The sequence below is a fragment of the Ceratotherium simum genome, chromosome 35, assembly GCF_057802395.1.
Source record: "Ceratotherium simum simum isolate JZ-2026a chromosome 35, ASM5780239v1, whole genome shotgun sequence".
In the NCBI taxonomy this organism is placed as follows: Eukaryota; Metazoa; Chordata; class Mammalia; order Perissodactyla; family Rhinocerotidae; genus Ceratotherium; species Ceratotherium simum.
This window is the reverse complement of record NC_141934.1, coordinates 12,231,860-12,248,633: the sequence shown is the minus strand read 5'-3', so window position 1 is coordinate 12,248,633 and position 16,774 is coordinate 12,231,860. Positions and strand designations below refer to the sequence as shown.

The 16,774-nt window shown below is 50.2% G+C and overlaps 1 protein-coding gene across 3 annotated transcripts in view; it reads left to right on the top strand.

Moving 5' to 3' along the window:
• The window catches only part of MYO18B (myosin XVIIIB), a 230,676-nt gene that overhangs the window by 145,571 nt on the left and 68,331 nt on the right, over positions 1-16,774 (top strand). For all 3 annotated transcript variants that reach the window (XM_087423619.1, XM_087423618.1, XM_087423617.1), the window contains 2 exons: positions 14,081-14,194; positions 15,549-15,665. In XM_087423619.1, the coding sequence (XP_087279745.1) occupies positions 14,081-14,194; positions 15,549-15,665 (231 nt within the window). The remainder of the gene's footprint in view (positions 1-14,080; positions 14,195-15,548; positions 15,666-16,774) is intronic.

The window sequence follows — 16,774 nt, the reverse complement described above, 5'->3', positions numbered from 1 at the left end:
CCTTTGGCTTGGGTGGTCAGCTACACTACCCTAGGAGAATGGGAAGCAGGCAGGGAGCAGAACGTGCCATGCCTGGGAGGTTTGGATTTTATTCCAAGGATGGTGAGAGGCCACTGGCAGATTTTGAGACGAGTGTGACATAATCCGGCTCACGGTTAGAGGGTCGCTCTCCTCTGCGAAGAATGGATTGTGGAGGCAATGAGTTGGTGCCATTAGAGGCTAGTGCACCCTTCTGGGCCAGAGGAACTGGCCACCTGAGTGAAGTGGTGACGGCGATGCGAGAAGGGTCAAGCTTGGGGTTGAAGTTGACGAGACTTGCAGATGGTTGGGGTGCCAGCAATAAGCACGTTATTTAGATAATCCTCACCATAACCCTAAGAGATGGAGATTTCTACTTTTTGACTCATTTTACTAATAAAGAAACAGGATCTGAGAGGTTGAGTAATTTACCCAAGGGCACACAGCAATATATGTCTGAAAGCTGTGAATGCCAACAGTTTCAGTAATGTACAACTTGGTTTGCACGATATGGGTCCTGTTAACCTTTGTCAAGCACCTACTGTGTACCAGGATTTTCCCTGGTGTCTGGGGGTCCCCAAACTTGACTTCACATCAGATAACTTAAGCATCATTGCCAAGCTATTGCCAAGCAGCGTGATGAGCTCTTTATTGGGGAGTTGTTGGCGCTTAGCTAAAGAGGATGCCCTTCATTTGGCTGTGGGAGAGGAGCTGGTGGCTTCAGCTGTCTCTTTAAAGATGGAAATGACTTGCTGGTTAGGTAAGGTGCACGTGGCCATTCTAGGAGAAAGCAACAGAGCATAAAGGGGTGGGGACATGTGGAGACAGGACGCACATTCCCTTTGGCATGGTGTTCCTGGAGTAGAGTGCCCGGGGGTAAAAGCAGAGACGATAATGTCGGTAATTGAGACTGGAACCAGTTCACGAATGGTTTACTGAGGCTGGCTCAGGAGTTTGGTCTTCATCCCAAAGGTGATAGGGAGCCATAGAGAGCTACTGAGCAGAGAAGGGCATGGTCAGAAGTGCTCGTAGAAAATGGCAGGATTCCAGGTCCCTCTGAAGCACTGATGTGGGGCATGCCAGGCTCAGCCAGCAGCCTGGGGCGGGGGGGACTCCCTTAGACAGAGCATCTTCTAGTGTCCCTGGATTCTTCCCGTATGGACAGGCATCCCCTCTGCCCATCGCCCCACTGTCTAGAATCCCGAGGGAACTATTTATCTCTTTCCTCCCAGTTTCCCTCCACTGGGAGCCTTGGATATATCTCAGATAAGACCTGAGGTTTAAGACCTGATGATAAAACATGGAAGACCCTGGGGCAAAGTAGAACCTCTTGGTTCGAATCCTGCCTCTGCCACCTAATTGGCTGTATGATTTTGGGCAAGCCACTCTCCCTTTCTCACCTAAAAAGGGGGCATGATATTCCCAGCTTATTGGGTTGATATAAAGAACTCTAGACCACGGATTTGAAAGAATTCTCTAAACTGAGAATTGTGAGACAATGATTTTGAAATGGAGAGACCCCCACCGGCTCCCTAGTCCCCCACACTGGTGTCAGCTGTTGGAAGCCTTTGATTTCTGGGCACACAATTTTTACAAGACCTCATGGAAAAGGTACACAAGGCAATGTGTAGGGCGAATCTAATGACACCTGTTCTTTAGGAGCCAATTACTAATTAATTCCCATGGAATGTTTCCACTGGAAACAAACTAATCTGGAGACAGAGGCAATTCCAACAACCAAGATATATAATTGAGATAATCACTGTGCATAAATAACATCTGTGAGTAGCAGATGCTGGCACCTGGCTCTGAGGCGAAAGTGAAAGGTGAGGGCTGCTCCAGGACAGTGGTTGCTTCTTTTTTTTATTTGATTCATGCTTTTGACCTTTGTCTCTTTCCCAAAGGAAATATGTTATTTGCTTTTTGTTAAATGGAGAAGAGTTTGCGTTGAGCTCTTTACTTGTTTACTTAATTAATGCCGGGGGCTGTAGTCACCCCTTCCTGCTGAGAACAAAGCTGTCACCAAGTCTCAGTCATGGTACCCCCTACATAGCTCTTGAATCCATCCCCTCCTTTGTCTCCCCCCTCTTGTTACACACCGTCTGTATCTCTACTTTGGAGTTCTCTCAAGTCTGCTGGCCTCTGGTCTTGTCCAAGCCATCCATCTGCCACCCGATCATTGGAGACAGAATTTCAAAATTTAAATACAATCTTGGCTCTTTGTGTTCAAGATCCATCAGTGGCTTCCCATTGCCCTCAGAATACAATCCAAGATCCTCAACTTGACCGTTAAAGATGCACAGTCTAGCTCCCGCCCTCCTGTCACCCCTGACTGGCAGCTTAGAAGGGCTTGGGGTCTCCCACACCTGTTCCCACCTCTCCACCTTTGCCCAAGCTGTGCCAACCGCTGCCCTCTTTGCTTCTCCCCTCTGAACACTTTCTCCCCTCCGAGCAGGTTTCAGATGAACATCTAGGATGAACTAGGATGAACATCTAGTCATCCTTTGAACTTGGGTTTGGGCATCATCTCTGGGGGCCATGTCTGATGCCCCTCCGCTGGGTGAGGGCCCCACCTCTCTTCTCTCATGATCTCCCAGGTTTACCCCTAGGATAGTACACATCATGCCCTCCCACTTACCCCCTTGCACACCTGTTTCCTCATTTACCTTCCAAAGTCTTAAAGGCAGGACTAGAATGAGTAAACATGTTACAAAACTTGTCCAAATTCACAAAGGTAATAAGAGATCGAGGTGGGATTTGAACCCACAGGGTCTGACTTCAACACTTGGGAGTTTAATAACCGCTACCCCGAAGCACCAGTGTGCCTCCTGTTGGCCCACTGCCGTCTCTGGGTGCTCACATCCCTCTAGAGGCCCCGAGTGCTCCTGTGGGCCCGTCCGCTGGGGGATTCTAGCTCAGCTTCAGTGTTCAGTCAGGTGGGCCCGTGGGGCCTAGTGCGTGTCCCACACGATGAACTCCCAGTGGTGGTCAGGTAAGTCTGAGGCCCCCCCCATGAGTGCACGGAGGACTGGTAACCCTTGATTCCTCTCCAGGGGCCTTAATGGGGACGTCTGTCACCAGGCGCCCCCCGTGCTTCCATGAGACGTTGAAAATAAGTCATAAGCTCTGGGAAGATGACCCTGATGGGTGTCTTTTGTGTGAGTGAACACTTGGGGAACACGTCCCCCCAGCAGGGAACCACAGGACAGGTGGCCTGTATGTTTTATTTGAAGAGACTTTTTTTAAAGATTATATTGGAGTGAGTCAATTCAATATTAACATAACCTCCTGTCAGAGGAGATAAAGACTGAATTGTAATTGGTGAAAAACATGGTTAGCTCAGGTCTGTTCACCCCACAAAAATTGACACTTCCAACGCTGTGATGAATGAAGCGGGCAAAGGCTGGATTCATTATAGGCGAGGGGTGCCATTTATGCATCTCCCCCAAAATGTGACCATTTAGCCACGGAGGGCCAGGCCCCAGAGCATCCCAGCCATCCACTGGGGTAATAATAACCATCTTAACAACAACGATACTGATGGCGAGCATCTGTAGTTTACAGTATGCCGGGCCCAGGGCCAAGCACTTAGATGTCATGACCTAATTCAACCCCCTTCCCAGTTGGCTGTAGTGAATTCCGTGAGAGCAGGGCCTCTTCAGGCTGGAGGCCAGAGTGTAGGAGTGTGTCTGCGTCCAGCAAGTGCTTAGTGAATGAGCAGGGCTCGACAGGATGGGCCGTGGCTCTCCAGAGGAAGCAGCTAATATTATGCCCATTTTACGTAGGAGGAAGCTTAGCATCTGGGAAACTTGCCCACAGTCACAGAGTTTGGGGGGAACTGGGATGTTTCAAAAATAATGAATTTTGAAAGCGTTTCAAACTTACAGAAAAGTTGCAAGAATAGTTCAAAGGATTCGTATATATCCTTTTCCTCCATTCATGAATTTTTAACATTTTGCCACATTTGCTTTCTCATCCTCTCTCCAAATTACATTTTCTGAATTATTTGAAAACAAGTTACAGACGTGACGCTCCTTTCCTTTAATCAAAATCAGAAAATTTCACGTTGATAAAACACTGTTTTCTAATCCAGGAGTCAGCAAGCTGTGGCCCGTAAGCCAAGTTCAGCGTACAGCCTGTTTTTTTATTGTTATTTTGTTTTTTTATTACAGCCTGAGAGCTGAGAACAGTTTTCATGTTTTTAAATGCTACATTCAAAGTGGTTAGATGAGTACCTACATATATATATCTTTCGATCTTGCCTCTTGGCCTGCAAAGCCTAAAGTATTTACCATGTGGCCCTTGAACAAATAGTTTGATGTTATCTGCCAACTATTCAAATTGTGCCCATTGCCCCATTAATGTTCTTTATAGCAATTTTTCTCCCTGTTTAGGATCCAACCCAGACGCAGAACTGCTTGCATTCAGTTTCATGACGCGATAGATCCTCAGTGATTCTTTGTGTTTTATGATGCTGGCCTTTCTGGAGAGTTCAGGCCAGGTGTGTTGTAGAATGTTCCTCCATTTGGGTGAACTGGAATTTGAGCCCCATATTTTTAATTTCAGAGTCATTGGATTTGTGCAGATCTGAGGGTGTTGCCGGGACACAGGACTTTCAGTATTAAAACCAGAAAAGTCGCAGGCAAACAGGGATGAGCTGGTCATCCTCCATCCAGTGTCTCAAGCACTGAGTAATCCTGGGGAAGAGAAAAGGGTCCCTTGGCCTTTCAGTAAGGCCTGTTCTCAAAAGGTACCCATAGATTTAGGGGAGAGGGTGATGAGCCAGAGGCCAGTTTAAGAGCCTTTTCTCTATTATCTGTTCATGTTGCTCCTTTGATGGATTCTCGCCATCTGCGTGTTCTGGCCTTGTGTCTTCCTTTTCTCGCTCCATTTATGCACGTGAAACGTATTGCTATTGTTGTCTGTACCAGTGGTTCATTCTCCTTGCTGTTTTATGAGACTATACCACAATGTATCCATTTTGCTGTTGATGGCCATGCAGGTTGTGTCTAGATTTTGGTTATTAGGAATAGAGCCCCTGTGAACATTTTTCTCATGTTATTTTACTTTGGGGGGACACAAGTGTGTGCATTTCTGTAGAATGTACACTCTGAGTCGTAGTACACGTTTCTTGAACTGTAGTAGATGCTGCCAGTTGGTTCTCCAAAGTGTCTATAGACGTGTACCCTCCCACCAGCAGAATATAAGCGTGCTGCTGGCGTCCCATCCTTGTCAGCACTTGGTATTGTCAGTCACTGCATTTTAGCCACTCAGAGGGAAGACGTGTTTTTGTGGTTCCACTTTGTGTTTCTTTGATGAGTAATGAGGTGGATCACCTTTTCAAAGTAGATCGGCCATCTGATGAGCTACTTCTGCCTGTTCAAGCTGGATGCTCATCTTTCTATGGGGTATTTTTATTATTGATTTGCAGGATATTCTGAATGTAAGCTCTTCGCTAGGTATGTGTACTGCAAATATTTTGCCCCACTTTGGGGCTTAGTGTTAGATTCTCTTAGCAGTGTCATTTTAGGACCAGAAGTTCTTAATTTTAAGGTAACTCAATTGATCAAGGTATCTTGGAATCCCAATTTAAAACCACTTGGTCAGACAGAGGGTGTTCTGGATAGCTGAGTGTTCTGGTTAAGCGAGTATCGTGGTGCAGAATGGTGCGAAGCCTACCGCCCTACTTGGGGATCTGGCCCGGCCTCACGAGCCTGTCCCCTGTGTGCTGTCAGTCTCTGCTGAGTTGTTCTATTCCAGGGACCTCAGAGCTTTCTTTGTAAAGTGAGGGAGATTTCAGCTATATCCTGGTGCTTTACAAGTGTGTGTGTGCGTGTGTGTGTGCGTGTGTGTGTGTATTTTCCTTTTAGCAGAAGAAGCCCCCTTATTAAAGGGAAATCTCGTTAGGAGGCTGTCTGCCCTGACCGTCCCCCGGCCGGGACTTGACTGGGCTTCCATCGTTTATCCCGAAGCGTCCTCCTTCCAGCTTGGAAGAAAGGGACCCTCTCGGGGACCCGGGGTTTGCTGAACAAGTCTGTGGTCACTGTCTCTGTCCAGGTCATCTCCTCCTGCAGGGGAGGGTCCTGCCCACACAGCCTGCCCCTCGTCCTTCCAGACAGCGTCTGGATAAGGGGCCTGTGCTTGGGAGGAGCGGGGGACAGCTGGGCAGTGGGTGGCTTCCCGAGGGGGGGTTTCGGGGCTCTGCGGGCAGCACACATGGGGCGGCGGGCAGCTCAGGCTGCAGACTGGGGCAGCCCCGCTGACGGGTTAGTGATGCACTGAACGGACGACTCCGCCTCGCTCCCTGAGTGCATATGTGTGGGGTCCCCGCTGTGTGGCCTTCCAGGAGCCTGCCGTCTTGCGAGAAGAGAGACGTGGAGGCACTCAGACGCTGTGCTATTTAGGGGAGCAACGGGGTGCTGGAATATAAGAAAAAGGAAGGCATAAATGGAATGGGGGGCAGGGAGGGCCTTTTCTGCATATTTTATCTGCTTTTCTAAGTTTTTTTTTGTTTCTTTCTCCCTTTGGAGAGCATCAGTGTGCTCCAAATCCTCCATCACCAGAGGGGCAGTCGGGAAGGAAAGTTTTGAAGTCTGTTCAGTCACGTAGGACCTGAGCTGTGCTTAGATCCTATAATACAAAATCAGGAAGGACTCTTAAACCTTCAAAGAAATAGATTAAAACAAGTAAAAGGAGACCTGCTTTACTCCGCAGGTGGTAAGCACATGCCACAGGGCTACAAGAAAAAGCCATGGATTTAAAAGAGACCTCAGCTCAGGTCCTGGCCCCCTTCACCCTTTATTAGCTGTGTGATCTTGGCAAGTTTAACCTCTCTGAGCCTCAGTTTGCTCATCTATAAAATGGGCATGAACATACCTACTTCATAGAGTAGTTACGTGCTGCAAATGAACATGTGCATGGGAAACATTCACAGAGAGTAGTTCTGATTATTCCTCTACTAATAATAATGATTATTATTACTCTGAAGAAGATGGAAACAATACCTTCTTGGGAAGAGTTTCAATAATGATGGTCCTCTAGCACAATGTAAGGAAAATTATGGAATGTTTAGTAAATGCCCAAATAGTTTGAGATCAAGGACACAGAGGTTAACCACCATACGGTCTTAGGAAATCTCCCCTTGGGGCCACTGTCATCAAACTTCTGAGTCGAATAGACCATTGGTGGACCTGACATTTTTAATGTTTCCATTTAATAAATTTGTAGCGTGAGATGTTGGTGGTTCCCTTAGGGAAAGCCTTACTGTTGAAAGTTAAATCCTCCGAGCGTCCTGATGGGATGTTAAGGCCTGGAAAGTGTGGAGATTAGCCCGCCACAGACACCATTTCTTAGACAGAATGCTTCCCCATGGCATTTGCGCTGCAATATTTTTAAATCCTCCAAGTTGTTCAACCAGACCCCGAAATCCAGGTTCTAACCGCTCTGCTGAAATATCAGAGTTTTTCCTCTCCCCGCTTCATCCCATATGTCTAGCCAACCCATCGAGTAGCTTAATAAATCCAAAGCAAACGTTTTACCCAGGTATTTAAAGCGGGCAGATGGCTGCGCAGAGGAAAGGAATGCTATTCATCGGTTTGTGGTTGATGGAAATGTGACGGGAATCTCAATGGCCATCACGCTGAATGAAGGAGGTGGGTGGTGGGAAGAGAATGGCTGGGATGAACTCAGCAATAGAGAGAGGCTTGTGTGCGGAGGGGGCTGTGTGGTGGCCCAGAAATTGTACAGGTGTGGAGTCTCATTGACTTGAATCTGACCGTGGGCAAGTCGCTTCCCCTGCCTGGGCTGCACTTTCCACATTTGTAAAATGATGAGGGCTGTTTCCTTCCCGGCAGTGTGTTGTGGGCTACAGTGACAATGACCATCAGGTGGTCACACAGTGCCTGATACAGTAGGAGATGAAGAAATCTGCTTCCCTCCTCTGCCCCTCATTGAGTAATCGGGAAGGGGGAATATTTATCCCTCCATGGGGAGGGAGCCATCCATAGAATAGGTAAGCAATAAACGATTGTTATTCTGTCGCAGGGTTTTGGATGGAGCTACTTTGATCCAATTTTTGGCGGAATAGCGTCAACACACACTACCACCAATGGTTTTGAGTGTTACTCTGTGGGGGACACCGTGTATATGTTATCCCCTCTAACTTGCTCACTCTTTCTGTATCTGGGTTGCGGATGACAGCAACCCAACTCAAATTAGCTTAAGCAGAAAAAGGGAAGTTATTAGTCAAAATATCTGGAAAGTTTGGAGGCTAGGACTGCCTTCAGGTTTGGCTGGATCCAGGTGCTTAACTATCTCATTAAGAATGTGTCTCCTGCCTCAGCAACCTTGATGTCACCTTGTATTCTTAGGCAGGCTCTTCCTTCTTGCTGGGAAGAGGAACCCCAGACACTCCTAGCTTATATCCTGCATCAGAAAGAGCCAACTTTGTTTCCATACTTCCAGCAAAAATCCTGGCATCAGCCACACTATTATCCCACAACCAAGCTCTATGGCCAACGGGAGCTGATGCTCTGATTGACTAGGCTGAGTCACATCATATTCTCTGGGCCTGAGAGGGGAGAGTCAGCCCCAACAGAACCACAGGGACATTTGGGGGGTGGACATTTTTTTCAGGGAAGGTGGGGTGCTGCTATCGAAAGAAGGGGGACTAGATGCTGTGCAGACACATCACAAGATTTCCCCTACAGAGCATCTGGGGTGGGCACTCCTGTTACAGATAGAGTGCAGGGTAATGCTCAGAGTGGGGACTTGGTGGCCAGACTGCTTGGGTTCATATCCTAGCTCTGCCACTTAGTACTCGTGTGACCTTCAGTAAGTTGTTTGACCTCTCTATCCCTCGGTTTCCTCAACTGTAACAACATGAAGGGTCACTGACCCTACCTCAGTGTGTTCTTTTGAAGATTAAATGAGTTAGTGCATGAAAAGTGTTCAGAGCAATGTCTGGCACAGAGTAAGAACTCATCTTCATAACCTATGTGCATAGCATCCCCTAGGCTTGCGCAGTGCACAACTAATACAACTATACACAGCAGTCCTGTTCAATGAATGTGCACCGTTATTTCCCCTATTTCGTGGATGGAGAAAACCAAAGCTCAGAGAGGCTAAGTACTTGCTCAAGGTCACAGGCTGATAGATAAGAGGAGTTGGGACTGGAACCCAATTCTGCCTGACTGCTGGGTCTGCTCTCAACCACCATGCAATGCTGTGTGATGTGGAATGTCCCACCTCGTGGTAGATGAGAGGCCACGTTGGGAGAATGCACCCCCACCCCCATCCTTTGATGAAAAGTGTTCAGAGCAGTGCCTGGCACAGAGTAAGAGCTCATTCTCATAACCCGTGGGCACGGCATCCTCCAGGCTTGTGCAAAGCCTTGATTCTAGATGGCACTCTTCTCGTCTTACCGCTAAGAACTCCAGGCTTCCAGGACCTTCAGCATCCTCCCACAGTTGCTGAAGAGCCAGGACCTCCCCAAACATCCCCGGGCCAGAGCTTAGCAACCCTTAATTCATGCGCAGGGTCAGGAAGCGTGTTCCCACCCATAGCTGCAGTACGGGAGGCCTGGGGGTGGGCGCATGCGCACAAATAGAGGCTCCCAACTCCCGGGGCTGGGAGGGAAATAACACCCTCCGTGGATGCCTGCCTTTCAGAGCTGGAGCAGATCCTGGGGAAAGGTGGCTGATTTAATTAGTGGATGAGAGAAGGACTGAGCATGTGCGAGGGGGAGCGAGTTTTCTGGATATCAAAGGCGTTTTGGTGCTTCGTGCCCCCGTATGTGTGGCTTTATTGTATTGGTTTTACAAGAAACATGATTTGGAAGAGAAAGGAAAACATGAAATCAAATCAGTTGCCTCGTTGAGAGCCTGGTGTGGGTCTAGTCCCACACGAGGTCTAGAGAGGGATGGAAGTCACTGGGGCATCTATCTCACCCCCATGTCGTGGAGGTCCCATACGAACCCAAGAGGGCTTGTCCTTGGGGTCGTGATGGGGACTTGGAGCTCAAAGGTGTCAGGTGGCAGCTGTCACTGGGGTTTCTCATTGGCGCACTGGCTGCCACGGCTGCAGGATGGACCCATAGTCACCTGTCACCCGGCTGCCCCATTCCCCTCTGCTCTCAAGACCCTCCTGGGAAGGCGTTTTCAAAGTGGTGGTGGACACTGTCACGCTGCTGAAGGATCTGATCTCGGCCCTAATGTGACTTGCCACTCGACTTCATAAAAACGTCTGTCAACCAGCCCCAATATGGAAATACTGTGCAGTGAGTTATTCTTACTGCAGGTCATCCATAATGGGAAATCAGCCCGAGATGGCCCTGTATTTCTTCCCGCTCCCTAAAGTGTAATAAATTGAAATTTTTAAAGCTCGGCATTAAGACGGCTTGTCAGCGGCAGCCGGGAGCCTGCCTAGTGCGGGGAAGCCTTGGGCTGGAGAGTTTCCGGTCTTGTCCATCCAGATTCTACTAAAGTGTGGGCCTGCTTGATGGGGGTGCCTCTGGGGCACACTCCCCCCCTCCCCAGGCTGCCGGGAAACCTAAAATTCCTCCTTAAGATCATCGCTGCTGAGGCCCCGCCTCATCCTGGCGCTGTGACCTTGACAGCTCATGTGGCCTCTGCTTGGGTTTCTTCACCTCTAAAATGGGGCTGAAAACCCTCATGGCTCAGGCTAAGGGGATGACAGGGATGAACCGCAGCCACAACCGCCGTTTCATTTTTAGTGCTTTCTTCGTGCCAGGAGCTGTGCCACACTCTGTCATGTTTCCAGTCATTGATCCTGCATGGACCCTATGATGGAACCGTCCCCATTGTACAGATGAGGAAAGTGAGGCATGGCCACGTTAAGTGATTGACTGGAGAGGCAGATCCCGCGGGTCTGGCCCTGGTGCCCAGGCCCTGGCCCCCACACACCCTGGAATATGGCACTTCACAAACGCCAGTAAATGTTGGTTTCCTTCCTCTTCCCTGTGGGATGAACGTGTTCATCTCCGGAAGGTTCCAGTAACAATGCATGCTGGTGCCACCACATTGATTCAAACTCCGAGTTCTGTCAGTTCTCTGATTTGTTTATTTATCTCGCATCCTACAGCCCCCAGCCTGGGCCAGGCCCCCATGACACTGTCTGAGTGGCTTCTATTACGTCACCAAGTCCGTGAGCTGAATGTTTTCTCTTTTTCATTTTAATCCATCCTACCCGTGTGTAGACTTTCCATGAGGGGCAGTGGATCCCAAAGGTAAAGAGCTTGGGGCTCTGGAGTTGGACCAACCAGGCTTATCCACTGACCAGCTGTGTGACTGTGGGCAAGTCCCTTCCCCTCTCTGAGCCTCAGTTTCCTCCTATATCGATTAGTCTTCCTCTAGTCAACCTTCCTTCTAGAGGTGCTGTTATGAAGCAAGGCAGATAAAGCACAGAGCTCTGGAAATGGTCCCCAAGCGACAGCGGCAGGTGTGGCCATTAATGGCAAAACCATCACGGCCCAGATCATCCCCTCTCTAGCCCGGTAAGAGCGAAGAACCCCGCCAACCGCCGTCTCCACGGACTGCGTGCTCTCTCTGCCTTCACCTCTGCCTGGGGAAAACTTGGCCCTCTCTCTGCTTGCTCCCGGGAGATTGGGGAAAGGAAGGAGCTTTCTGGATCATGCACCATATACCATCTGTAAGATGGGGATAAAAATAGAGCCTCCTTTCTCCAGCGGCTCTCAGGACCAGCAGCATCACGCCGAGGAAACCCTCAGCGGAAGGAGGACAGGGCAGATGGGAAGTGCTGTCGTTGCCTTCGGCTCTGCCCCGTTGAGTTACGATGGCTCGCGCTTGCCTCCTGGCCCTGGGCCGAGCGACTTGGCCTGGCAGCGGGGCCCTGCGTGATGCCTCCCGTCCTCTGTCAGTTATCTGACATCCTCTCCCGTGATGGCCCATCTGCTCCAGCCTGCCCAGACCTTTTGTTCGTGGCACGCCCACCGGGCAGTTTCTTCCATTTCTCTCTTCCTCTGCTCTGATTGGAGCATCTCCACCACCTCCTTCCTGCAGGACCACAGCGGTGTCCTCGCTGGCTGCCCTATTGCTGAGTTTGTCCACATCCTCCCCACAGCAGCCAGAGGGAGACCGTGCCCCCCTCCTCCTTAGAAACCATCAGTACTCTGCAAATAAACCCGAGCTTTGCCTACTGGCTCACAAGCCTCACTAACTCCCGGGCATTTGTTCAGCATCGCCTCCTCCTCTCCCTCTCTGTCCAGTTGTCCAGCCACACTGGCCATCTTTCTGTTCCTCAGCACCAAGTTCGTTCTTGTTCCTGCCCCAGGCCCTTTGCACTTGCTGTTGCCTCCTCTCAGGGCACTCTTTCTCCTAAGTCTGGACATGGCTGTCTCCTGTGCATCTTTTAGGTCTTAGCTTAAATGCCTCTCCTTAGTGAGGCCTCTGGTTTCTGCAGGAATCAGGGGCTGGCTTTGCCCTGCCTGCCTGCAGGGGAGCACTCCTTCCCACCTCCCTGCCTTGCCAGAGGCCCTGGAGTTGCCTGCAGGAAGATGACACTGTGCCTGACTTCTCGTTTCCTCTGTTGATTACGCTCTAATGATGCCAATTACCTCCCCTTGCTCTGCATCATTTTTCTCAGTGTGTTTCAATCCCTCCCAGGCGCTGAGGCAAATGGGCTGCCACATCCTCCTTCTCCAGGCCCTGAGCTGAGCCCAGCTGCAGGAATATATTGTTCTCAGGGTCTTGAAAATGGGGCTGTTGTGGATTTTGGTTGCTGGCAGCGGGGTGGGGCTGGAACTGGAGGCGCCGGTGTGGGAAGCTGTGGGAGCAGGCTAGGGCCTCAACTTCCTCATCTGTAAAGTGGGGCTATGCTCCTCCGGACCTGGCATGAGGAGGAAAGGGAAATTGCGGGGAGAGTCTTTACCGTGGTGCTTCACAGGAGATATTCGAATGAGTGCAGCCTCCCTTCTCCCTCCCTGCCTTCCATTGTTATTATTATTATTCTAACATCTGGGCTGAGCTCCTGGACATTCTGTGTGTGTGTGTGTCTGTCTGTCTGTCTGTCTGTTAGCACCAACCTTAACAGCATGAACTGTTTTGGAGGGACAGAGGCCTGACAGTTGAGAAAGCTTGCTGGTCTGGACTATATAAGTGACGTCTTTCTCCTTGCAGCTGTGTGACTCTGGGCAAGGCGCTGTCCCCCTCTGAGCCTTAAGTATTTTCTTTAAGTGATTTCTAAGGGTGTTTTCTGCTCGAAGATTCTAGAGCTCAGGAATCAAGGGGAAGCTGCCAATCCCAGAATGGATTTAGGATTTATGCACGGCTGTGGTGTTTTTCCAATGGGGAATGTCTGTCTTTTGGGGCCACGTAGGTAATTGTACCTATCTTGGTGGCCCCGCTTGGCTAGGACAGGAGGCCTACTGTGTGCAGGTGGGCAGAAGGAGGAGAAAGAAAAGAATGAGAAAGAGAAGCTAAGTCAATGGCTCTTAACCTTCGAATCTAGTGAAAGTCATGAACCCAGGAAAATGCTCATATGCAGAATATTTTGCATACTGTTTAAAGGAGCTTCCCAGCTCTGAAACCTGGTTAGAAACATCTACTCGGCAAGGCTTCACTGACCTCTGAGCGCCTCCTCCAGGCAGCCTTCCCTGACGCCATCCCGGTTCCCAGTGTCCCCATGCCCTCCTCCCTGTACTCCTCAGAGAGGCTGTCACTAGCTGTCCCTGCGGGTCTCCCCCAGGGGAGGGCAGGGGCCAGGCTGACTGTTCCCTGCATGCCCCATGGCTGGCCCTGCGTGGGTCTCAGCAAATATCTGCTGAACGGAAGTGGGGACTAGCTCCCGGCACTGAAGCCGGTGGCCTAGCCTTATTTCCCGGGGCAGCGCCTGTCCAATTTCGAGTGGGCTCGGAAGTCACGTCCTCAAATGCAGACACACTTGCTTCCCCCAGTCGTGGGCTGGTGAACAGTTGTGAAGACACGAGGGTCGCCTGAGCGGGGCTGGGCTGGGCTGGCGGGGAAGGGCAGTCAAGGCGGCAGCGTCCCGAGGCCTCTCCTCCTCTCTCCCCCTCCTGCCTGTGCAGCTGGAGCAGAGTGAAGCCAAGTGTGAGGAGGCCTTGAAGACCCAGAAGGCGCTGACCGCGGACCTGGAGAGCATGCACAGCGAGCTGGAGAACATGACCCGGAGCAAGAGCCTGGTACCGTCCCTTCCTGGGGCTCTGGGGACCCGGCCAGCACAGGCCTCTGAGCTAGCATGGGCCTACTGTGTGCTCAGCATGATAAGAGGGACTAGGGCGCTTAGTGTACTGTGCTTGGAGGTACAGACATCCACTGTAGACCTCCTGGGTGTTCCATGTTCCACACTCTGAGTGCAGGCATCCTACTATGCGCTGAGCATTATAAAGGCATAAGGGTATCATGAGGGTCAACTGTGTGTTCACCTCTGCAAAGGTAGGCAAGGAAACCTGTGGACCTACTGTGTGCTCAGCACTGTGGGGATGCATCTCCTATAAGCTTATTGTTTGCTCAGCACCCTAAGTGGGAACATAACTATCTATTGTGTGCCCACACCCACTCACCACTGTAAGTGGTTCTCAGTCATCTGTTGTAGTCCTACTGTGCACTCACCACCATAGTCATTATTGTTGGGCTACTGCACGTTCATTCTTACAAGTGAAGACAAGGGCAACCCTTGTGGCCCACTTAGGGTCACTACTAAAAGGGACCCAGCCATCTATGTGGGCCTACTATGTGCTCACCACTGAACAGGGATAAAGGAACACACATTATGGACCTATTATGTTGGTGAAAATTGGGTGTGGGTTTCTAAGTCCCCTGGCTGGGTATACAGCGTTGGCTTAAATTTATACTTGACGTGTAAAATCCTAAACTTCAGGTATAGCTAGAGAGTTATAAGAAAAGCTTGTCTCAAGATCCCTACTGGCCCTTTTGTCCCAGAGTTTGTTTGCACCAGCTTAGGGGGAACTTGCCCCCAAACATTCACACACACACACACACACACACACACACATATGCAGGGATGAATGTACACACTCACATACAAAATCACCGGACACACATACAAAATAAATGCCCTCGTAGGGAAAATACACAGCCAAATGCAGCCGTATTTGCTGAGCGCCTGCTGTAGCAGGCCACGTGCTGTACCCACAGGGACCCCCCTGTGAGCAGAACAAAGTGCCCGTGCTCAGGGAGATTACAGGGTTTGCACTCACAAATATGTATCATGCACGTTTAAAACGTGTGTACATAGGTTCCCAAGTGGGCTTACGCAGACGTATGTCCATTCACATACACACGTGCTGCATTCACAGAGTCCCATGCATGCAATACACACACACATGCACACACACACACACAGCTGTCATACCCACAGCGTGCATTGACACACCCATGGCCACCCTCACAGGTAGTTGTTCACTCACCTGACATACCCATAAGCAAGCCCCCTTTGCTCTTCCTCAGCACCCTGCTGTCCCCCACCCACCCACCCTTTTACTTCACCCCAACCACGGTCCTGCCTCCCTCCAGGTGGATGAGGAGCTGTACCGGCTGCAGTTTGAGAAAGCAGATCTCCTGAAGCGCATCGATGAGGACCAGGATGACCTGAATGACCTCATGCAGAAGCACAAGGACCTCATCGCTCAGGTAATGGTCTTACGTGGAAGACGGCTTGGTGGCCCTGGGCTGAGTAGGTGGGGGATATCGAGAAGGTGATGTTGGGCCACTCCCTGGCCTCAGGACCTTGGAGGGGTAAATGCCACAAAGATAAACAGAAGTTATGAAAGTTCATGTGGCCCTAAGGGAGGAGAATGTCACCTTCAGATGGTGTGTGCATCTCTGGAGGACATCTCCACTAAGAACGATTTTTACTTATTCACACGTCGATCTACCCATCCACCTGCCCACGTATCCATCCATCTGCCTATCAAAATATTCATCCGTCCACCATCCATCTGCTCATCAATCCACCCATTTACCTGTCGACTCTTTTATGCACCCACCCACCCACACATCCACCCACCTATCCATTCATCTTTCCATCCTTTCACCCATCTTACCCATTCACCCACCCATCCACCCCCCCACCCACCCATCCACCCACCCATCCACCCATCCACCCATCCACCCATCCATCCATCCACCCATCCATCCATCCTTCCATCTATCAACTTCTCCATCCACTCATTCATTCATTCAGTATTTACTGAGTGCCTGCTATGTGTCAGGTACTGTGTGAAGTGCCGAGGATACTGTTTTGAGCAAAAGCACACCCCATTGGTGCCTTCTTGTGGCTCTCAGTTTAGTGGGCTGGGCAGACTGTATCACATAGTCCCCCAGAGTGGAGGGGAGACTTGCAAACTGAGCTAAGAGTCCAGAAAGGAAATGAATATGATTCTGCAAACCTTGACCTAGGTTGGGGGTCAAGGAAGGCTTCCCCGAGGAGGTGGCACTTGGATGGAGATCTGAACGAGGCACAGGACTTAATTACATTGGAGTGGGATAGTGAGGACGGGGGCAGTGTTCTGGGCAGAGGGAACAGCACTCACAAAAGGCCTGTGATGGTGCATTTGAGAGGCTAAAAGGAGGCCAGAGAGGGGAGTGTGGCACAAGGTGAGCTCAGTGAGGCCAGCAGAGGAGGGCCAGATTGGGATCTTGTAGACTGTGGTGAGTTTGGATTTCATTTTACGTGTGATGGGGATCACCAGGAAGATTTTTAGGGGAAAGAGCGAGAGTTGAGGATCAGCCAGGATGCC